This window comes from Arachis hypogaea, chromosome 4 (assembly GCF_003086295.3).
Source record: "Arachis hypogaea cultivar Tifrunner chromosome 4, arahy.Tifrunner.gnm2.J5K5, whole genome shotgun sequence".
NCBI classification, from domain to species: domain Eukaryota; kingdom Viridiplantae; phylum Streptophyta; class Magnoliopsida; order Fabales; family Fabaceae; genus Arachis; species Arachis hypogaea.
In genome coordinates this window covers 5,047,840-5,073,056 of record NC_092039.1, presented here as the reverse complement: position 1 = coordinate 5,073,056, position 25,217 = coordinate 5,047,840, and the positions used below count along the sequence as shown (strand labels likewise).

General features: G+C 29.2%; 3 protein-coding genes and 1 pseudogene across 3 annotated transcripts; all 4 read left to right on the top strand.

The window, feature by feature from the left end:
* The first annotated feature begins 10,329 nt into the window (after nt 1-10,329).
* LOC112795930 (probable F-box protein At4g22030) lies at nt 10,330-11,892 on the top strand. The gene has a single exon (XM_025838147.2). It carries the CDS (start codon nt 10,433-10,435, stop codon nt 11,681-11,683), a length of 1,251 nt encoding a protein of 416 aa, XP_025693932.1. The 5' UTR covers nt 10,330-10,432; the 3' UTR covers nt 11,684-11,892.
* Nucleotides 11,893-14,740: 2,848 nt separating this feature from the next.
* Nucleotides 14,741-16,248, top strand: LOC112794167 (probable F-box protein At4g22030; annotated as a pseudogene).
* Nucleotides 16,249-18,953: 2,705 nt separating this feature from the next.
* On the top strand, nt 18,954-20,606 carry LOC112795929 (probable F-box protein At4g22030). The gene has a single exon (XM_025838146.3). It carries the CDS (start codon nt 19,015-19,017, stop codon nt 20,353-20,355), a length of 1,341 nt encoding a protein of 446 aa, XP_025693931.1. The 5' UTR covers nt 18,954-19,014; the 3' UTR covers nt 20,356-20,606.
* A 1,419-nt stretch (nt 20,607-22,025) lies between these two features.
* On the top strand, nt 22,026-23,542 carry LOC112795928 (probable F-box protein At4g22030). Its single transcript, XM_025838145.3, has one exon. It carries the CDS (start codon nt 22,279-22,281, stop codon nt 23,515-23,517), a length of 1,239 nt encoding a protein of 412 aa, XP_025693930.1. The 5' UTR covers nt 22,026-22,278; the 3' UTR covers nt 23,518-23,542.
* Nucleotides 23,543-25,217: the final 1,675 nt, after the last annotated feature.

The window sequence follows — 25,217 nt, the reverse complement described above, 5'->3', positions numbered from 1 at the left end:
ACTTGACTTGACAGAAAATAAATTCAGGCCAAAATTATTTTAAAACTTAAAATTTTTTAATAAATTAGTCTCAAATTTATGAAATAGTCTATTTAATTTATGAGATCCGTCTAAATCTATTAAGATATATAAATATATAATTATATTAAAAAATATAATGATTAGAATTTAAATTTATATCATTTATTTTATTTAAAGATTTTTATCTATTAGATATTTATCTCTTTAATTAAATACATACACTTCTTTTAAATATATTTAATATCTTTTATTTTACTTATTTATTTATTATTTATTTTACTATTTATTTTTTTTAAAAAATGTTAAAAAATTAACAAATTTTATGATTTGTAATAATTAATTAATTATTATTAAAAATTTTATTAGTATAAAATTATATCTAAAAATATAAAATTATTTATTTTTGTTTTGTTAATTAAGTGTGAATCTAATTTTAATAAAAAAATATTTTTTTTAAATTATCAAATCTCTTAAGTCTTAACAAGCTTTAAGTGAGGTCAGACTTATCATCACGCAAGACCTAATACTTAATAAATAGCCTACAACAAATAAGTCCAAACTAATCTTATCACAGACATGGCTAACATAGCCTAACGTGAATACGTGATTTATTTCTACCCTTACTCGTGAGTCATCACAACTCTAAAATTGTCTAGTCTCAATATAAATTTTACTTTATTAAAATTTTAACTGGCTTTTTTTCTTTAGATGATAATATTTTGAGATTTTTATTTATAATATATTTTAAAAGTAAGGTATTTTTACAATTATTTTTAAATATTTAATTTTATTCTATTACTTAATAAATTTTTTTAGAAGGCATATATAATCGTGTTCTTTTTTTTATTATTTTTTATTTTTTTATTTAAATTTATTTTTCCTTATATTTTTCTCTTTTTTTTTTCTATCATTATCGTTATTTATCTATTTATAATATGTAAAAGCACGAAAAAAAATAGTGTTATATTAAAAAATTAACATTGTAAATATTGTCACCTCATCTTATTATGGGGAAGTTGATATATTGTATTTTCTTGGTTCCTCTTTTTTTTTTTCATTTATCTTGAATCTACGTAATGATATACTAAGATTATTTTTCTTTTATTTATCCTTCCATCAGATGATTAAATGATACTAGATTATAAGAGAAAAATTAACATTAATAATATTTTTAAAATTATTTGAAACGTTAATTTGGGTCTGAATGTAGAATTTAGACTCTTTATAGAGTAGTATCTGAATTATTCTAATGTTGAGGAGCTGTTGTTCAAATTTTTTATGAAAAAGTGGGGGTTGATACCTGTAAAAGATTCTAATACTTAAGTTAATAAGAGTTTTAGGCATATTTTTAATAGATTAGAAAGAGTATATACATGAGAAGTCTCAGTATATTTATACTAGTGTTAATCAAAAAATAATTTCAAAAGGATAAGCTAATTCGAAATGTTGGAGAGATGTTAGGAAGGGAGTAGAAATCGAAAAGACACACGTGCAAGCGTTAAATGGAAGTTATCTGACGCGTACTCGATTTCGATACCTTAACAAATCGGGAAAGTAATTCGAATAGAGAATCGAATGGTATTTTCGAGTGGAGAATCGAGCGGTTACACAAAGAAAGAAGTAGATGCCGAAAAGACGCACGTGCAGGCATTAATTGGAAGTTATTTGACATGGACTCGATTTAGATACCCTGTTAAATCGAACAAGCACTCGAATGAAGAATCGAACAATTGTTCGAATTGAGAATCGAGCGGTTATACAATTAGAGAAGTCGAAGGTTTTCTCTGAGTGAGGAATTTATGGGTAACATCCATGAGTAAAAGAGCGGGAACAGTTACCTAAGAATTTCATACAAGGCAGCGTCGTGTAATTAATGATCGGTTACAGATATGGGTTATAAATATTAGTAAGTTTTAGAAAGTAGGGGTTGGAACTTTTCTTCAGAAATAAACTCAAGTACACTCACATCTCCAGTGAAATTCTGAGTCTGCATTCGAGTTCGATTTCTGTAGGGTTCCTTCCATTATCTTTAATTTTTCATTTACAATTTCTATAAACTTTACTTTTTTTGTCAGATTTACATTCAAAGTTTTCTTTACTTATTTGTCCAACTTATGTTTCAGTATCTTTAAGTTTTCTGTCAAAAGCCATTTGATCAAATTGAAGGCAATTTAATCGCTTTCTTTATAATTCAGCACAAGTCATTTCGATTTCAGTCAGTTTACTTTTCAAATCTTTTCTTTTACCCTTCTTTTATCCTTTTTGCACTTTACGAACTTATTTCCTATTTTAATATTCGTCAAATTCGAGAACTTTTGATGCACTTATAGAACTGGTACCTGCAAAAGAGGAGTAGATTTCGCTCCCAGACTATTAGAATCGAACCACCATCGATTTGCTAAAAATCGACAAAACAAGTAGAACTGTTAACTACTTTTGTTAGAGTAGTTTCATTTTTATTAGTGGATATTCGTTTTCTTTATCTTGAAAATTTTTTAGGATCTATCTTTTAAGAAAATAGAGATAGTAGAAGAGATTCGGAGGATAGTTATTTGTAAGCACTTATCCGATCTTTTTCACTGTATCTGACCTTTTAAAAGAAGTTGATGATGAAGCCATTTTTTTAAGTGAGTCTTTCTTTTTTATTGAGTCTGATTTTATGTTTTATATCAGAATATGAACAAATAATATTTATTAAAAGTTAATATAAAAGATAATTATTTCAAATAAGTTTTAAAAAATCTCGTTGAGATTTTATGTATATTAATTTATTCTTTTAATAAAAAATTATTTTTTTTGTTGAATTCCAAACTCAATTTTATAATAAAAATATGAAAAAATAAAAATATTATAAATTATTAAATTGACTCATACCTAATAATTTTAAATGATATTTAGGAAGCCTTAACTCATAATTGTTATCCCCACATGTAACACCTCTTCACGGCACCAATTCCTAATTTGTTATAATTTTTCTTTATTGGTTTGGACGACGTAATAATTTTCGCTGATGTCTTCATAAATTGTCCAGATTATGATATTTTTGTGGTCCGTCGCAAGTTTGTAACTTGTTAAGTTTCTTTGTATTAGTTTTTTTTTTAATAGAAAATAGGGTATTAACTATTAAGTCTAGAAAAAAAAAGAAAACTAAACAAAAATTATCTTAAACAATATAATTCTAATGAAATATGCATGAAAACTTAAAAAAATATATGAGAGAATAAAAAAAATCTCAGTTAAAGTTTATGACTTTGTTTTGTCAATCTATTGATATAAGCATTCGTTTTGTCGAAATTTATGATGAATGTTTTAATTATTTAGTCTGCTACAATATTTTTTAATAGTCAAAATTAATACTCTTGTAAAATGTAATTTAATAGTTTTTTAAATACAGAGACTATTTTAAAATTCATTTTCATATAAATATTCATGTATCTAAGATTTAGAGTTAGGTCCAAATTCAAATTCAATAGAATATTCTAAAATTCTACTAGAATTACTCTAAAGCTACCTAGATTTGCATGGTAACAAACTAAAAGCTTGCCTTCATAATCTCTTAATATACCACTGTAAGTCGCTTAACCGTTCTTTGTAATAGAGTCATCGAAATTCAGTTTAATGAAAGGAGGGTTTGAAGAGATCCAACAGACTTGTTTTTTAACAAAATACCCAATTCTTTTCCTTATCCGAACTATCTCCTCATGCGCTGAGTTATACTACTCTTTAACTAAGTGTATCGCCAAATCATGAATCTTACATTCATTTATTGTATTATCTCTCTAAAAAATATACTTGTTACGATGAGACTAAAGAGAACATAGAGTGCAAATAAACAACAAGGGCCAATGAATGCATTGGTAATGGGATTGAGATGACAATTTCTTTAACAACCAGAAAAAAAGAGTTGATTAAAGAATATACCAGAGCTCAATGAAGCATCCATGTTCTTTCATGTATTATTTGTGACTCTAAAAAAGAACCACAAATCAGATACGTATCCTCTTCGATCATATGCCTACAAACTCCAACCTCATTATTTGTTAAAAGGGCTTCATTAGCAACTAGTAAAAAAAGTGCTTAACTTTTGAGAAATTTCAACTTTTCAAATTCTCAAAATAAATCAACCTTAGGATTCTCAAGGACATTTAAGTAAAAAGAACACACTAATTTGATGCTAAAATTACCATTGAAGTTAAAAAATCATGCTACTTGATAATCCCTCAAATTTACTTCTAGAACCTTTAAGGATGAGAAAAGAGGTAGAATCGTATAATTCGGTGAATTCAAAAACCAAATCTAATTTTTTATTAACAAAAAACTTAATGCTGGTTAATTAATCAAATTAGTTTTAAAAACCGATTTTTAATCGGATATAAAAATAAAAATCAATTTTAAAAAATAACTGGTTTTTGAAAAAATAAAACCAGTTTAGAAAACGGTTTCTTTAAAGTTTTTTAAATTGAATTTATAATCTAAAAAATTGAAATTAATATTTTTTAAATTTGGTTTTGATTTTGGTTAATTGGTTAAAAATTAGTTTTCTAAATTTGATTTTGGTTAACTACTTTTTAAAAATATGGATATAATTTTTAAAATTATTTTATTAAATTGGTTAACCAAAATGTAGTTATAGTTTTTTAACGGTTAATCACATTTTGATTTTTTTAATGTACTCTTAAAAATTGAGACCCAATCCTCTCTTAAAACCTCTTTAATTTTGCTTAAATCTCAATTATCATTTACTACATATTCATTGGCCATATTGTTTAGCATATCCTCTAATATATCTAATTAAGCAAAGTCTTTAAATTTATTCACGTCCAAGATCCAATGACCTTTCTAAAATCGAATGATATTACCATCACCGGTCCGCTATACCAAATTTCTTTTAAATATGGGTCATACTTAAACGAAACCTTTCTAAACATTCGAACAAGATTAGAACTTCTTAGTTTGATGATGGGCATAGTATTCTTCTCACATTTATATTTCCTTCTAATTACCTTGACCCAAAGAGTATCTCTATTTTACACCAAATTTCATGCTAATTTCATAAGATTAGCATTATTTACTATTCTGGCTGGTCTGAAACTCGAGTCATCGAATTTTTTTGGCAAACATATTTTCTCCAAACTAACTAAATGAACCTTGTTACCCATTTTATTGTTGTTTCATACGAAATTTCTGCAAACTTCATCAATCTTATCATACACTCAGTGACAGTTTCATTATTTGTATGAGATAGAAAGAGATATTTGCTAAAATTGATTAGGCCAAAGTGACCATGTCCTCGAGAGAAAGGTTTTGCGTCTTCTAAGTGCTGAGTTGAGATGTCATTTTATCAAAGATAAAATAATAAGTTGAAATTTTATTTTATTTTGTGATATATATTTTATCTTTAAAATTAATTTTTTTATGCTATCTCTTAATTTGACAAATCAATGATTAATCTATTACAAATTTAAACTCTATTTAAATGTTTATTGACAAATAAATTAATGTATATATAAAATGAATAAATTGACTACTCTCCTAATACAAATTGGATAAATTAAAAAGACTGAAAACATACTTTTTTTCGAACTGGCAGGATCGGATAAACTGACCCAAACTAAGACTCTAGCCCAGAGCTAAACAAAACAGATATTTATAAGGTAAAATGATTTTCCCAAAGAAAGGTCGTGATCCAGTTACAACTGCTGGATCATCAAATAGTTAAAACTAAAAAGCCCAAGCAAGGAATCCCCTTCTTCAAACACGAAAAAAACAAGGAAATCCTAATCCTTGTATTTCATTTCGGTTGGCTAAGATTCTTGCATATATAGTCTTGTACTCAAGTTAAACCTCAAAATGGTCCCTGAGATTTACGATTTGCACCAATTTAATCCCTGACTTACCAATTGCATCGTTTATGTCTCCGACTTTGTTAAAATTGCACCAGGGTCATCCCTCCCCACATCTCCGGGAAAATCAACTGTCGTCGGCAGTGACATGGCGCTGAGATGCCACGCTGGCATAGATAACGGCTAACTGAGGTGGTAATTGCAACTGTTTGACCCAATGTAGTCACTGTACCTGGTTTTAACCCTAATTTCTACCATGACATCGTTATCCCTAGCGTAGATAACGTTCTTCTCCTGATTCGTTGTTGTTACTCGTGGAACTGAAACGAAAACCATGACTGGGTGTGCGAGCCAAGGTCAAGGAAGCTCTCCATCAAAGTCTCCATCTGCATTATGCAAAAAACCAAATTGAGGAATCAAACAACCAGATTCATACATGCAAAAACAAACATTGACATTCAACCACTTATAAAACACCAGAAACACTCATCAACCAACCCAACTAAGATTGCATTCAAAACAGAGCATGAAAAAAATTTCTCCACTACCCACATAAACCCTAACAGATAATGAAAAACTTTAAACTTTCATGAATCAAAATCAAATTCTCAACAAACACAGACATTGATGCATATCTTTTTGTTGAAAAGCATTATTTTTTGTGAGTTCAGACGTACCTTAGTGTCCTCACGATGAACTCCTTCTCCTTCCGTCAGCGACAACGATTGCACAACACTATCACAGTGGCAGCGAACTCCACGGAACCAAACGTTTTCAACCTTCAAATCCTAAACAATGGCCAGAAGCCCAGAACTCAGGAATTCACGGTGCGTTGTTTTGGTTTTCAGAAGACGAAGAGGAAGATGAAGTGATCACATACCCTAGGTTATTTGGGTTTTGTTTCTAAACATAAAAAATGACGCCGTTCCATTCATCTATATTTTTAGCGCTAAAATTGACACTCCAGCGTGGCACCCAGCATGGCATCTCAGTGCCATGTCACTGTCGGTGGTAGTTAATTTGCCCGAAATGTGGAGAGGGACGACCCTGGTGTAATTTTAACAAAGTTGAGGATATAAACAGTACAATTGGTAAGTCAGGAACTAAATTGGTGTAAATTGTGAATCTTAGGGACCACTTTTTGAATTTAACTCCTTGTACTCTTGTTCTTGATAAAAAGTTGATCAAATTACGTTGGAATTAACATACAAAGTGTAGTTTGGTAGAAAAAATTCATATAATTCTATTAAATAATACTAAGAAATTCATGTAGTTGGAGTCAATGAACTCTATGTCAAATGACACAATTTTTTCATACTCATATAAAAATCACAGATTTAAATTTTACTCTTAATTAAAAAAAATAATGTAGTTGGAAAGTGCCTAAGAGTAAAACCTTTTTTATGATTCTACTTATCAAGAGTAAGTTTTTTAATAGGAGCAGTTTTTAGAGAGTTTAATGATAAAGAGCACAACAATAATTTAGAAGGGGCAATAATACATTTGGATGTTTCATCCTTTAATTTTTATTTAATAAAATTCAATAATTTATAACAATGTCGCATCCAACAAAGTCAAAGGGATTGGAGCTCATGTTAGATCATTTTTTTTTAAATATCACCTCAATTTAAGAATAATTCGCGTAAATACAGTATTTAATAAGAATATATTCTTTCTCATTAACCGACATCATCCCTACGTAGGAGGTCGTTCGTTCTGATGTCATTGGTCCAGTTGAATGCATATTAATGTGTTCTTTCTTAGTGCCACGAACAAAATAAAACCGAATATGCATCTCCTTAATTTTATGTATTATTTTTTATATAATTTTTAATATTTTTATTTTAGTATTAAATATAATTAATAAGAAATAAGAAATAAGAAATTTATTTTTTATATCATGAAATAAATTTACAACAGAATATAAACAAATAATAATAATAAATAAAATATCGAATTCAACCTTATGCGTGACTGCTAATAATAATAATAAATTAATAAATGGGAGAGTCAAAGATGAACGAATCAACAGAAAGATTACACCAAGAGACAAATTAATACAAAAACCTCGCAGATTAAAATTGGTGGCTAAAGAGTGAACACTTTAGGCACTTATTAGAGAAGTAGCGCAGCTATATAGGCCAATATATTTTTATATTTTGACCCAATAAACAAGCCTAATAAATAAAAAGGTTCACTAAAAAAGATAATCTCTCTATACATATTCGAATTTTTTAAAGAGATTGGATATCGACAAAAAAATCCAGTCCTATCTATCCAAAATAAGTAATTATTTTCGTATATTTCGTTTGCAATTTCTATCTTCACTAAAAAAGTAGAACAAAAAAAATTCTCAAGATAAAAAAACGGTTATTCATCAGAAAATATATAAAGTTATTTTAACAAAAGTAGTTATCGACTCTGTTATAAATATATTGACACTCCTTAGATATACATAGTCACGTTCTAATCTATTAATTAAAAACCTACTTAAAATTCTTGTTAACTTAAACGTCGGAGTCTCTTGCAGATACCACCTCCTCACGAGAAACTCAAATAGGCGGCACCTTGGCATCAATCAGTCGGACACTGCCGTACAAAGGGACCTAGACCTCACACGTTTAAGCTCAAATCAACATTTCAGATAACACTCGGAACAATATATATATATATATCCTAATTAATATTCACTTGTTTTTTGGATAAAATATATATTTTTTTAAAATTTGTTAAAATTTTTAAAAATATTTCTAAATTTTATATTGTTTTAATTTTATCTTAAAATTTTGTATTTGCATCAAATTTATTCATAATGACTAATTTTTTAAAAAAATTATTACCAATTTAAGAATACTTCACAAAAACAACATTTAATATAAGCAAATTAAACATATTTATCATGTATTATTATTGGATTAATTTTAAATATTTTTAAAATTTAGTTGTTAGTAGTATATTTAATACAAATAAAAAATTTATGAAATAAAATTAAAATAAAATAAAATTTAAAGATATTTTTAAAATTTTTAATAAATTCTAAAGACAAAAAAATATATTTTATTTTTTTTTACAGTATTTCTCACTTTAATAAATTAAAAATTAATTTGTCATGGATTTAAATTGGTAGAATTTATTATCGGTCAAAATTTAATTAATATTCACGTGTTATCTGAGGTTAAAATGTTAAAATTGACATGTTTATTTATTGGCCACAAATCTTGTAGTTAGATACGGTGTCTCGTGTGCGTATGCTATATACAGTAAACGTAAAATAAAATAGAAAGTTAAAAAGTAAAAAGTAAAAACTATTGAAATGTAAAAAAAAAAAAAAAAAAAACCAAGTGTTGGGGGACAGAGAAAGTATATATGAAATATGAACATCAGAATATGTAATAGAAAAAAAATTACAATTTTTATTAATTTCTAATATTATCTATTAATATAATATTTAAATATATTTCATGTTAATTTATGCTAATTTAATTTAATTTAATATTAAATAAAATTAACATAAATATTTATTTAATATATGATCTATTATTTATGTGATTTTTCTCGGATACTCTCACTTTCTATTTTTTTTGGTCCTGAAATTTGGATTAATTGTATTTTTTTTACTGTTGGACTAAAATCTTGTCTTTGAAAAAAACTTAATATTAAATACAATTAAATATTATATATTTTTAACAAATAGCATATTGATACACATTCAATTCAAAAGAAAAAATATAGATAGACAATAAAAATATTAAATAATATGAATAATAAATATATTGAATGTTCATTTTACTAAGTAGACGAATAATTATTCTAATATTAAATTTTAAGTAGATAATTTAAAAGTGTGTATTTTAATTCAATTAATAATTATTTATATTATTTAAAAAATTATTTAACCTAACCCAATTCAAATATTTTTGAATAAATTCTAATAATTGGTATTATATATGCAAGGAGGCAGCAGCTGACAATGCAGGTTGGCAATTTGTGTTAATTGGGTATATATGATCCATATATCTAAGGACCGATAGATAGATGGATCAAAAATATTATTTACATATTAAAATTAGTTATTAATATTTATATATATATATATATAATTTAATTTATTTTTAATTTATATTTATATTAATAATTAATTTTAATACTTAATTTTAGTATATACTTATTAGAATTGTAGATACATCAGTCTTATCCTGACTTGGTATATAGGTAGCGCAGAGTCCATAGATTGAATAGAAATAATCCAAGTAGGACGAAGCTTGGTGGCTTTACCATTTCACCGCTTGAATTCAATCAATATGCATAGAGAATTAGAGATAGTTATGTTATTAGACTAAGACCATGCCAATGAATATAGAAAGGGCAGGGTCAAAGAGAATGCCCAGTCTCCATTGACTTCTTCCCATCTTGTGTGCCATCATCTATATATATATATCCACACATCTCCCCCCCTTCCCTCACCTAATTCACAATTCTTTCTCACATCTCATCTCATCTCATCGCATCAATTCTCATTTCATCTACAAATTACTCAATAAATCATTAAATTGTAATTATTGTCTATCATGGCTTCCTTATTACAAAACTACTCATCATCATCATTAACCCTAATTTCTTCTTCTATAAAGAGGAGTAGGACTACCACTGTCAACGCCGCAATCCATGTCCCTAAGCTTCCAATCTTCCCTTCTTCCCTTCCAAAAACAAATCTGCTACATCACACACTTATAAAAGAATCCACAACTACTCAGTTTACGGAAAAGAAGAGAGTCCTCGACTGTAATGATAATAATAATAACAAGGTCGTTGTTGAACTCTATGCAATCTTGGAGGCTGTAGCTGACAGAATCGAAATGCATCAAAACATTGGGGATCAACGTGACAACTGGAACACTCTTCTCTTGAACTCAATTAACATGATCACTCTCACCGCCACAACCATGGCTGCAGTTGCTGCCACAACTGGTCCGCTTCTGGCTTTGAAACTATCTTCGGCCCTACTGTTTTCCGCCGCCACGGGGATGCTGCTCATCATGAACAAGATCCAGCCCTCTCAACTCACCGAGGAACAGCGTAATGCAACTCGATACTTGAAGCAGCTTCAGTCCGAAATTCAGACAACACTTGCTCTTGGAAATGCCACTGAGGAATACGTGAAGAGTGCAACAGAGAAGGTTTTGGCACTTGACAAAGCTTTCCCACTTCCATTGTTGGGAGCCATGCTTGAAAAATTCCCTTCTAAGTTTGAACCCGCAGTTTGGTGGCCTTCCACTCAGTTCCAAACGAAGAGTAGTAACAAAAAATCACAAAACAATAACAAGAAAATGAATGGATGGAGTGAAGAGCTAGAAGTGGAACTTAGAGAGATTGTTGAAGTTGTAAAGAGAAAAGACAGCGAGGACTATGAGAGGCTTGGGAACATTGCATTGAAGATGAATAAAGCTTTGGCCATTGCTGGTCCTTTGCTCACCGGCATTGCTGCAGCTGGATCTGCATTTCTTGGAAATGGAAATTCATGGGCTACAATGGTGCCTCTCGTGGCTGGTTCTTTGGCTGCCGCAATCAACACATTCGAGCATGGAGGCCAAGTTGGTATGGTGTTTGAAATGTACAGAAACTCTGCTGGCTTCTTCAAGCAGTTAGAAACCTCCATTGAATCAACTTTGGAAGAGAGTGATTTGGAAAGAAGAGAAAACGGGAATCTGTTTGAAATGAAGGTGGCAATGAAATTGGGAAGAAGCGTATCACAGTTGAGGGAACTTGCCTCAAAATCTGCTTCCTCTTGTGTTGATGAATTCGCCAGCAAGCTCTTCTAGGATCAACATACACATTATGATGACACATTCTTTTGTTCTTTCATTTATGTAATTAATTAGAGTACATACACTGACTTAGCTAAGAAAAATGTGTATATGAGTACATAGACAATTAAATCTTCTGCACATATATTTTGTAACTTCTCATTCAATCAAAGAATGAGTTCCAAGATTCTTTTATTTAACAAATTGATATGTTTTCATCCGAATCTCTTGTTGCTACATAGTTATATATCTTCATTTTTTATCTCATATACGTGCAGTGCATCAAATTGAGTTAGTTAATTTCTGATTTTTCATAATTATTATTAACTAGTGCTATGTACAAAATCATATGCATCTAAATTGAAGTCTGTCTTTTCTTATGAAGAACCGAAGTGCTAATTAAACTTGAGAAATAATTAAGTTATTGATTTGTCTAAAAAGGCAAACTATATCTTATAAGGTTAACAAAAATGGTGTATGTTCGATCTTGAGGTATCTAATAATAAGATTGGTTTTAACTTTTAAGAGTATTAAGAGTAAAAGAAATAATTTGGAGCTAGTCGTCCTATATAGTATGTAGTTTAGGGGATCGAAGTAGTACACTTTTGCTTCTTTCTTTTCATTAGTGTGTTTTTGTTTCTTCCCTTAACAAAATTCAATTCTTATAAAAATTTTAGGTAGCCAACGTTTTTTCCCCTTATTTTTATATTATATTTGAACCAACACTAATTTATATTCTGTCTTTTTTTACAGTAAAAATGTTGGCCTCTAACATTCTCCTAATTTTTATATTATTGTTTTTCAACTAATAAATACATCCCTTTGTAGCTAGCTAGCTATGAGTTTAGTGTTTCGTGGATCTTAAAAGTTAGAATCTCGCTAAAGAGTCAATGGAGTATTTGTACAATGTGTATAATGAGCTATTTATTTGACTAAATATGAGTTAAAAAATAAATATTTAAGATAAAATATTACTAATTAATTTCTCAAACACAATAACCTATACTATCTAGAATAACCATTCGAATACTAAAAATAATAAATATCTAATATTTTACTAAATCAAACATTCTTAAATTTTTATTGTACACATTATACAAATACTCTATTAATTCTCCATATTTCCTCTAAAAGTTAAGGAGAGATGAAAGATAGAAAACATAGCAAAAACCCATAAATTATTAAAGAATGCTTAGCTTTTAATCAAATATTTGTTCTTTATGCAAGGTCCTAGATTTATGTTTCTCAAAATAGTAATTAATGAGTAGATAATGACAGGTGTGGCTGCAGTTCAACCAATCCGAAAGGTGGGGCTCCTTTTTTATACTTATTTGACTTTTTGTTTGTCATACATCGAATTCTTTATGGAGATCATGTGACCCTAATAATTCATTCTTTTATGAGAGTTGTATATGGTTGATCACATCGCATCAAAGCCTTTCCGATATGATAAAGCATGATATAACAGTAATTTAAAATATTAAAGAACTTATATAATTATTTGGAAAATGATATACATATATATGGGTGAGATGTTAGTATGATCTATACTCTGATGATTATAGTAGCTATAATTTTAAAAAAGTAGTGCTAAAATTAAAATAATATTTTTTATTATTTAATAATATTTCTTAAAAGATATTATTAAAATATAAAAAAATATAATTTAAACTTTAACAATATTTATATAATTATAGTATATATATATATATATATATATGTTTGTGTGTGTGTGTGTTTTTTTTCTCTTCTATGTTATGAATGTCAAACTCACGAAATATTCAATTACATCATTATAGAATAAACATTAATTCAAAATAAAGACTCGTTTCAAACTCTCTTTAATTGAACTACTCATCCTAGACCTGTAAAAGTCAAATCATTTTTACAACAAATAGTTTAATATATGCGTTGTTAATTAATATTTATTATATTTATATCCATGATTTTATCTCAAATGGAAAATCATCAGTTTTATATCGTAACGATAGTAATTAAGTACTACATACATAATAAATGTTGTCATATACTCTGTTGAATATATACAGTGATACGAACCACTCACATAAAGATATTTAAAATATTTTTTTAAAGATATTTTTTTAATAATTAAAATTCAATTTATATAATCGATTAAATTATATTATTTTTGTCAAAATTAGACGAAATATATCGGTTTGACCGAAAAATTGATAAACCAAATCTCGAACTAATTTAAATTAATATTTTTTATAAAAATGACTATAATATTTCTATTATAAAAAATGACTTAAAATATTTTGATTATATATTTTAAAAATTCTAAATCCTAATCTTTTTCTTCTCTCTATGCCATCATTAAAATAGAATTTAAAATTTTTAAAATTAATATATATAATAAAAATATTATAGTCATTTTTTTTAATAAGAGTATTATAACCATTTATTATAAAAAAGAATATTAATTTAGATTGATTCAAGATTTGATTTATCGATTTTTTGGTCAAATTAGTTTGTTTGGTTTAATTTTGATAAAAATAATACAGTTTGACCGATTATATAAATTAAATTTTAATTATTAAAAAATATCTTAAAAAAAAAACATTTTAAACGTCTTTATGTGAGTGAGTCCCATTATTAGGGAGAAGTAAGATATTTCAATAAAATGAAAGAAATTTGTTTTTGTATATTAAATACATGTGGATTTTCTTATTTGACAAGATTTCACATATATAATTTTAATTTTAAAAGGGTAGTAGGTCAAAAACGATAACAAGCATATCGTTTTATATTGAAGAAGTAAGAGTTACGGAGGGATGAAGAAAATGAATAGCCTTTGTTATACGCTAAAAAGCAGTCATGATGCGCAGCTGAGCTCTAATTAGCTTTTTGGTTCTATGTCCTCTTAGGTGTAAGACCCCCAACCATGCCAATGTTGATTGTTGAACAGCGACCTTTTCAATTTCTGATTGTATACTAGTCAACACCATAATTTTCCATATTTTCATTTTGACCCCTTCCCCTCTCTTCACTAACATACATTATAAATACTCATCTTATCTTATAATTTCCCCTAACATACATTCATATTCATTCAAGCAATTAACACAAGCTAAGCTTCATTAAGTTACATACATATACATATACAATCATATTGTCTAGCTATCTCAATTCTCATGGCTTCTTGTGCTTATTATTCCGTACAAGCAACGTCAGCTCTGCTCTCTTATCATTCATCAAAGAGATCTGTCAACGCTGCAATCAATGTCCCCAAGATTCCTAGAATCGATTTCAAATCATCAGTGCCTAAGATACCCTCCAAACCTAAGCTTGAGGATTTCAGGTTCATAGACACTGCTACTCCTTTGTTAGACAAGAATCTGAACAATCAAGTGCAACATTCTAATAATAATAACAAGGTTCTTGTTGAACTCTATGCAATCTTGGAGGCTGTAGCTGACAGAATCGAAATGCATCAAAACATTGGGGACCAACGTGACAACTGGAACACTCTTCTCTTGAATTCAATCAACATGATCACTCTCGCCGCAACCACCATGGCTGCTGTTGCCGCCGCAACTGGGCCAACTCTGGCTTTGAAACTATCTTCTGCTCTACTGTTCTCCGCCGCCACGGGGATGCTGCTCATCATGAACAAGATCCAGCCCTCTCAACTCACCGAGGAACAGCGTAATGCAACTCGATACTTCAAGCAGCTTCAGTCCGAAATTCAGACAACACTTGCTCTTGGAAATGCCACTGAGGAAGACGTGAAGAATGCAACAGAGAAGGTTTTGGCACTTGATAAAGCTTTCCCACTTCCATTGTTGGGAGCCATGCTTGAAAAGTTCCCTTCTAAATTTGAACCTGCTGTTTGGTGGCCTTCCACTACTCAGTCCCAAAAGAAGGGGAAAATGAACAATGGATGGAGTGAAGAATTAGAAGTGGAACTTAGAGAGATCGTTGAAGTAGTGAAGAGAAAAGACAGCGAGGACTATGAGAGACTTGGGAACATAGCATTGAAGACGAATAAGGCTTTGGCCATTGCTGGCCCTTTGCTCACCGGCATTGCTGCAGCTGGATCTGCATTTCTTGGCAATGGTAATTCATGGGCTACAATGGTGCCTCTCATGGCTGGTTCTTTAGCTGCTGCAATCAACACATTCGAGCATGGAGGTCAAGTTGGTATGGTCTTCGAAATGTATAGAAACTCTGCTGGCTTCTTCAAGCAGTTAGAAACCTCCATTGAATCAACTTTGGAAGAGAGTGATGTGGAGAAAAGAGAAAACGGAGAATTGTTTGAAATGAAGGTGGCAATGAAATTGGGAAGAAGCGTATCACAGCTGAGGCAACTTGCCTCAAAATCTGCTTCCTGTCGAATGGAGGGAATCACGGTTGATGAATTCGCCAGCAAGTTATTCTGAGAGAGGCTATTAACATCATTAATTCATTCATTCATTATTAGTTTAACTTTCTTAAAAGTGTATATGCGACTGTAGCATGTAATTAATCATATTCTTTCATTCATTGTATTGTGTAACAATTATACACATGGTATATATGCATATTTTGGATCAACTTATACATTCATTTCTCTTCAATCTTCATGCATGAAAAATAGGATTATAGAATTATACCGTGGTCTTTTCTTTTTAATTTATACAGATGTTATAAGATTCTTAGTTTTACTTTTTGTTACAAGTTGCAGTTTGTTTCTTAAATATATATTTCAACTTTTATATAAAACAAATGTAGTGCAAAATTTAACGATACATGTATATATTTTTTTATCAATTGTTATATGTACATATTATGTAATATACATATATATTATATACGAAAAATGCTATAATGTAAACAAAATTTATTATTTTTAATTAATAATTGGTTAATATTTTAAATATTAAATACTAAATTTTAAATGTTAAATTTTAAATTCTAAATTCTAATAATATGAAAATAAGATATTAGTCCCTTAATATTTTTTCTCTCGTAGAAAAATGTTGCATGACTAACAAATTTTATTATATGTTTAGCCAACATTTAACTGTAAGTTCTAATTAAATTTTTACCTTAAATTATAAACTATAAATTCTAATAGTATAAAAATAAATGTTAGTACTCTAGAAAATTTATTTTTAGCAATCATTTATTTTATTTTTAGCGATAATAAAAATAGTCACTAATAAATTTATTGACAATTATATATTAACCATTTTATATTTTATTATTAAATAATTTTAGCTGCAATCATCCAATTGCTAGAAAATATTTTTTTAATAGTTGTAAAAAGTATATAATTATCACTATAAGATATAATAATAATAATGAAAAATATATACTTACCCCAAAAATATAAATTAAATAAGATATATAATGATTATTATGTTATTAACTTATTATTGTTACTAAAAATTCTGTCACTAAAAATAACTTTTATTGACTAAATATTAACTAATATTAATAAAAAAAATATTGGTATCTAATATTTTTGGTAAAAATAAAGTAAATGTTCTTCCTTACTTTTTTCCGAGAATCAACTACTACATGCATAACCATTTAAAAAAGAAAATTGCAATTAAGAATAAAAATTAAGAAAGTTTTGTGAGCTAACATATACAACGAATATTATATTTAATATAAAAAATTCAAAATTTTTAAAAACAAAAATATTTAAAATTTAATTAAAAATATCTAAAATTTAAACTGAACAAATTCATTTTTAGTGAATTTTTTATTCAACTTATTTGGTAGGATTGAAATTGGCTTAGTTCTCTAAAGTATAATATGTATTTTGTCAACCAATAATAAATATATGTTGATAGATAGAGTATATAATATACTAGTATCACAGAAGTTAAAACAGCCTTTGACTACAGTGGATGCACATTCTTGCTTCTTTAGCATATATATTTTGGGAAGATGAATTTTCTCTCTGAAAAAAAAAAGTCTTTCGCAATTTATAAAACTACAAATTCTCTAAATGCACACTATTTCAAATATTAATGTCAAATTATATTCTTATTTTTTCACTATATATAAACAACCTTAATTTCAAAGAATACATCTTTTAAATTAAAAGTCATCTTCAAACATGTTTACCAGAAGTTTTCTTTATCTTCGATAGAATTTTTATTATTATTTAATTAATTTTACTGACCAATAGAATTTATATTATTGACCAATTTGATTTAAATAAGTCAATAAGAAACAAAAGAAATATACAACTGACATTGCCACATAAAAAGATATGAAAAAAGAAGTAAAACTATTTTTTAACACATTTTCAATTATATATATTAATATTCATATCTGCTCAACATAACCATTATTATATAATCCAATATTATTAAATTTATGCCCTTGTATATGTCTCATATAAAGAGAAATGTACCCAAATAAATCTCATATCCTAAAAGATCGAGAAAATGTCCTTGTTATAAAACGCGTACATTAATCCAATGGGTATGTAACGTATAATTTAGTCTCTAAATTTATGTAATTAAGTGAAGGAAGATAGATACTCTTATAAAAGTCTTTTGATAAAGATACTTAGGTGTCGTATTATTATTAAACATATTAATAAATTAATTATTTTTAAATTTTTTAATAAATTAGAATAAAATTAATTTTGTTATAACAATAACAATAAATTCAATTGTTATCAGGTCTGGTCAAACCAACCAATTTATATAATTCACTGGATTATGGTTTTTTTTTAAAACAAAAATTAAGAATATATTTATCTTTTTATCAAAATGAAAATTTACATATGATTTGATTTAAATTGCATAAATCAATCAAATCAAATCGAATCTAACAATTATAATGCGGACAATTGAGTTTATTATTGTTACTATAATAAACCGATTTTATTCTAATTTATTAAAAAATAAATTATTAATCGATTTAATAAAAATATCTAATAATATCATGATATATATAAACATTTCAAAAAAATATTTTTAGTGTTTTTATTGAAGTGGTGTCCTTAGCCTAAAAGTGCATGCTGAATGCATTTCAGTGCTAAGTTTCTCACAATTACGTCAGCATGCAAGCATGGCGACTAAGCTTCATACTATGGTCACAATATTTTAATTTGAACAATGAACAGGACCGACTTGGTCATCAAGAATAATAATTCAATAAGATGACATAATTGTATATGTTATATGGTATAAAATGGACCCAATCCAATGGTCAATTTTTTCTGTATCTATCTAGCACTTTCTCTTATCTTGTACTTTATTTCGTTATATATTATTATAAATACACATACGATATGAACCAACCTTGTTCTCAATATCTGCATTCAAATCAATACTACTTTTCCTCCTTAAAGAAAACAAACACTTGCAATTACAATAATGTCTTCCTTACAATTAGCTTCATCGTGTTATTGCTCTAATATTAAATCTAAACATTCATCAACACTGTCTTTGAAGAGAGTCAACTGCGCTATCAATGTTCCAAAAGCATCAACGAGAAAGCTTATTGTTGATCAAGGGTTGCACAAATTCAAAGAAACAACAGCACCATTATTTGAGAAGAAGAATAATGACAACATCATCAAAATACTACATGATAATGAAGATGATGATGATGCATATCATCGTAAATCTACTACTACTACTACAGATTCTTCTGAGGCCACAAACACCACAATAAGAATTCATGAACTCTATGCAGTGTTAGAGGCAGTATCGGACAGAATTGAAATGCACAACAACATGAAAGAGCAACGTGACAATTGGAACACTCTCCTCTTAAACTCCATCAACATGATAACACTCACTGCCTCAACCATGGCTGGTGTTGCTGCCACCACTCACGATGGTTCTTCTGTTGCCCTCAAGCTATCTTCTGCTCTCTTGTTCACCGCCGCCACGGGGATGTTGCTTGTCATGAACAAGATCCAACCCTCACAACTCGCCGAGGAACAAAGGAACGCCACCAGACTGTTCAAACAACTCCATAGCCAAATCCAAGCCACAATAATAGCCCTAGTTAACAACAACAATATTAATATTTCCATTGAAGAAGCAGTGAAGGGTGCAATTGAGAAGGTTTTGGCACTTGACAAAGCTTACCCTCTTCCATTGTTAGGTGCAATGCTTGAAAAGTTCCCATCAAAGTTTGAACCAGCTAGGTGGTGGCCTAACCCTAACAACAACAATAATAATAATTCTCAAGACAAGAATAATAATGGTTGGAACATAGAACTGGAAAGGGAAATGAGGGAGGTGATGGAAGTGGTAAAGAGAAACGACAAAGAGGAGTATGAGAGGCTAGGGAACTTGGCTTTGAAGATGAACAAGGGATTAGCTATTTCAGGACCTTTGTTAACTGGAATTGCAGCACTTGGATGTGTTGCTTTTGTTGGAGGAGATAACAATGGTGGTATGGTTGGTGTTGTTGCTGGGGCTATGGCTGCTGTGGTGAATGCAATTGAGCATGGAGGACAAGTAGGGATGGTGTTTGAGATGTACAGAAACTGTGGAGGGTTTTTCCAGCAATTGGAAGAGAGAGTTGAAGCCACACTTGAAGAGAATGATTTGAATAAAAGAGAGAATGGTGAGTTGTTTGAGATGAATATGGCTTTGCAATTGGGAAGAAGTGTGTCACAGCTGAGACAACTTGCATCAAAATCTTATTCCTCTCGTCTACACGCAACTCAGATTGATGAATTCGCCAGCAAACTCTTCTAATTAATTACTTCATTTGCATATATTTAATTTGTTATTTTTTTACTAATTCTTTTGTTGGTGTATTTAATAAAGGAGATGTACATACGTATATATACATTAGATGCAGTATGTAAAAATCCAAGCAAACAAAAAACAAGTTCAACTTATAGGAAAGTGTTGTACAATCCTTGCCATATACCTGTTTCAAGCCAGCATTCTCGTCTTCATTATTTATTTGACAAACTAGTCCGTTATATATATCTTCGATTTTATAGTCTGTTGTACTTACATATATAAGATAATATATTTAATTTTATTTTATCAATTGATGATTGTTACGATGGATGGGCTGGATTCGTTGGGTTGACCAATCGTTGGAGAAGAGAGCCTTTGCCTAAGTTCGCGCCAAGGAGTGTCCGTCTGACTTGTGTGTATGAAGGGATGGGAGTGGTATCTGCAAAGACACTCTGATGCCTAAGTCAGCAAAGGGATTAAGCAGGTTTTGAGAGTATTGAAATTTAGAAATACTTGATGGATGTTAGTGTATTTATAGTGGTGAACCAATAATCACCGTTGAAATAGTACCATTTTTTAAACAGGATAACCGTCCCTTTATTTTATGAAAGTTGAGATATGACTCTTGGAAGTGAGTTTAGAGATTTTAGAAACAGTTATTTATTTGAATAAGTATTATCTACCAGTTAACTTTCGATCCCGACTTTCTTAAGATGAGGTCTATATTGAATCCGACCTCTTCTGAGGAGGTCGGTTATATGGAGAGACCAATCTATGGATTTGACCTTTTTTATCTTATTTGGACTTGGATGATAGCATTGAGTCCGGATATGAACAATTTAAATTTAGATGGTAACATTGAGTCCGGATATAAACAATGATAATAACCAATATTTCTGTGTGTGGATACATTTCATAGTTATTTTATATGTCAAATGAAGCAATTGACAATAATACAATGATATGTTACTAAAAATTATTTCAAATATACATCTAAATTTTCCCTTAATTATTGAGTTTTAAAAATAAACTTATAAACACTTATTTATTACTGTACCCAATGTTAATCATGCAATGATATTTTAATAAAAATTATTTCAATGTTTATTAGTGAATATTGAAAGTGCTCTCTCTATAATAGATTAATAGTGTAACAGAATTGTATGCATATAACCACTTAAAAATTTTAACTTATGTATATATCAAAACATTTAAGTAAATATAAAAAATTTAAAAAATTTAATTTATGTATACAATAATGGACTATGCTACGTATATTAAAAATAGTCATCGAAATCAACTATCAGTATAAAATATATATTGAAATATAAATACACATTAAAAATAAATTAAATCATATATATATTTATACACAAATATATTAATAACTAATTTTAATATAATAATTTATTAATTAATAATAAATTTTTAAATAAAACTATTATCATCTAACGCACATAGAAATAGATCCTCTCCAATTCTTTTAACACTTAACAAAATATAGTGTGATCTCTCATTTTTAATTTTATAAGTAAAATAAAAAATAAATAAATAAAAAAATAAATAATTAGATTAAACATTAGACACTATTTAATTTTTTTTACTAAAAAGCCAAAGCAGATTAATCCTAGCCTAGAAAACATTGAGAAAAAAAATGGTAAGATGGGTGACTGTTTCAGGATGAGTTGATATTATATTTGACTTTTCTATGGTTTGAGGATGTCAGTAACCTTGGAAAACAAGCAAAAACTTGAATAATACAAATTCAAAGGGGCCAAAATTAAAGTCAACAGTCACCAGCCGAGTCAACAGTATCCTTACCTCTGACCCATTCTAATCTTCGCTCACACATTACGCACTATATATTATTACAAATTTTCTACAGCAAGACCACCATTATTCAAACACAACAATAACTAACAACAAACAATGGCTTCTTTACAGATCATCCCATCATCATCATCAGTGTTTTGTTCTTCTTCACAGAGAATCAAATCCTCCATCCAATTCCCAAAGCTCCCTAATAGAGTTCCTCCTTCTTATAATTATGTACCAAGCAGAAAGCTATTTGAGGAGCTCAACGGTTTCCGTTTCACAACCCCACCAACCTTTCAACAAGATTCTTCTTCTTCTTCTTCTTCGTCATCGTCATCATCCAACACAACTCAACAACTCTATGCAATTCTAGAGGCTGTAGCTGACAGGGTTGAACTGCACCACAACGTCGCCGACCAGCGTAACAACTGGAACACCCTCCTCTTGAACAACATCAACATGCTCACCCTCACTGCCACCGCCATGGCCGCCATGGCTGCCGCCACACCACTCTTGGAACTCAAGATATCCTCCACGCTCTTGTTCTCCGCCGCCACGGGAATGATGCTGGTGGTAAACAAGATCCAACCCTCCCAGCTGGCGGAGGAACAAAGAAACGCCACGAGGCTCTTCAAGCAGCTCCAGTCTCAAATCGAAACCACAATAGCACTTGGAAACGCTAACCAGGAAGATGTGAAGAAGGCAATGGAGAAGGTTCTGGCACTTGACAAAGCCTACCCTCTTCCATTATTGGGTGTTATGATCGAAAAATTCCCTTCCAAATTTGAACCTGCAGTTTGGTGGCCGCAACAACAACCATTATCACCATCTTCAAAGCGAAGAAGTGGAAGAAGAAATGGGTGGAACGAAGGGCTAGAAAGGGAACTGAAGGACGTGTTGGAAGTGGTGAAGAGAAAAGACATGGAAGACTATGACAGGCTTGGGAACATGGTTTTGAAGATCCACAAGAGCCTTGCAATTGCAGGGCCATTACTGAGTGGAATTGCGGCGGTTGGTTCTATGTTTGTGAGTGAAGGGTCGTCGTGGGCTGCCATGGTTACGGTTATGGCTGGGGCTTTGGCAACTGCGGTGAATGCGTTGGAGCATGGTGGACAAGTGGGGATGGTGTCTGAGATGTACAGAAACACTGGTGGATTCTTCATGCTTCTAGAAGATTCGATTGAAGAGGAGGTTGAGGAAGAAAGAGAGAATGGGGAGTTGTTTGAGATGAAAGTGGCTTTGAAGCTTGGAAGAAGCGTTTCACAGTTAAGACAACTTGCAAAAAAATCAGCTTATTCTCGTGTTGAGGGGACTCCCACTAATAATGATGAATTCGCTAGCAAGATCTTCTAATAATAAAATTAATTCATCTAACAAATCTTTAAGTTCATTCATTCTTCATTACTAATTAGATTACTACTAATCATCCTCATCACTTCCAACTCAGTATGATGTTATTAATTAAGCGTAAGTGTGCCTAGAGTAGAGCTCGTCTACTCGATCGGTCCGATCCAAAGCAATTTTCACCAAGTTTGATAGAATCAAACCGAATTTAATCGATTTAATTACATACACACTTTGTATATGTAGCCAGACAGGTTAATAATATGTTTATCGATACAAACCGGTCCGGTGAGAGGGTTTCGTGTTTGGAAAACTTGTCCTGTTCGAGCTTTAGACTGAAATTTATATTATCATATTAAGTATACAGCAAAATTAATTATTAATATAAATATATATTAAAAATAAATTAATTAATATATATTTATATATATATATATATAAATATAATAATTGATTTTAAAGGTTTTTTAAATAAATAAAAAAATTTATATTTATCACTTTATATTAAAATAAATACAAATATGTCTTTTTTATGTAGTATATTTCAATTTCAAATGCATTCAATAATTTATTTTTTGCTTATTTAATTTTTCTGGCATAAATGGTAAAATTGAGTGTCTGCAAAATGATAAAAATTTATATTTTGGTGTAAACTGATAAATATAGTTTTTTTTTTATTTACTGAAAAATATTTTCTAACTTTTAATATATAATTAATATTTTTAAAAAATTATTTATTTGTTTTGACTTTAAGAAAATAAAAAGACTTTGACCGTTTATGATTGTAGTTTCGTTGTCATTGTCTTTGTATTATCCAAGTCCAGCCGCGTGTAGACTTTTCAAATTGCAAATTTGTTTATATGCTTTACAAAGAATAATATACTAAAAGATATTCTAAAGTAAAGAGGTTAATAAAATATTATTTTAGCTATTTTTGAATTTATAATTTTTATTATTTATGAATTTTATTATTTTTATTATAAAAAATATTAAAATATTATTTTATTAATTTTTTCAGTTTAAAAGAATATATTACTATATAAATAATGAAGATAACTATTCAAATGAAAATCAAAATCAAAATCGAAAACTTTTTTTATTATTAAAATCATCCTTAACATTATAAAATGTTATAAAATTATCTTTTTGTTCATAAATAATTTTACTTTTAAACAAAAATAAAAAAACTATCCCTATCCTCGCCACTAATCTCCATCATCGTCACCATTTCTACACATCTCTAATCTTCCTCCCTTTTTTTTATTGTCATCACCACTTTCATCGCAGCACATCTTCTTTCTCTCTATTTCTAATTCATCATTCGAAATCACTACCATCCACCCACTACCCTTTATCTTTTTTTTTTCACCTGAACTATTTTTTTCTGCAACAATTCAACAACAACAATCACAATAAATCTACAGAAATTTTAAATTAAGGTAATTTTTCAACAGCCACTCCCAAATCCGACATATCACATAAAACTTCACTTTAACATTCTAAAATAATCAAATTTTAATAGAGTGAATTGAAGAAATCCAAGTTTAAAAACAAAAAATATCACACCTCAACTAATGTGGAGGACAAAATTGAAAGGCATCAATTGGAGAGGAAATTGATTATCAAGAACATAGACTTAGTGTAGGTCTTGTATCAAGAAAACTCAATCCTAGCCTTCACGAAATGATTGAAATTCAAATCAAACTTCC

Excerpts from the sequence above, each read along its gene's own strand:
- LOC112795929 (XM_025838146.3), top strand. The coding sequence starts at position 19,015 with ATGTCTTCCTTACAATTAGCTTCATCGTGTTATTGCTCTAATATTAAA.
- LOC112795930 (XM_025838147.2), top strand. The coding sequence starts at position 10,433 with ATGGCTTCCTTATTACAAAACTACTCATCATCATCATTAACCCTAATT.
- LOC112795928 (XM_025838145.3), top strand. The coding sequence starts at position 22,279 with ATGGCTTCTTTACAGATCATCCCATCATCATCATCAGTGTTTTGTTCT.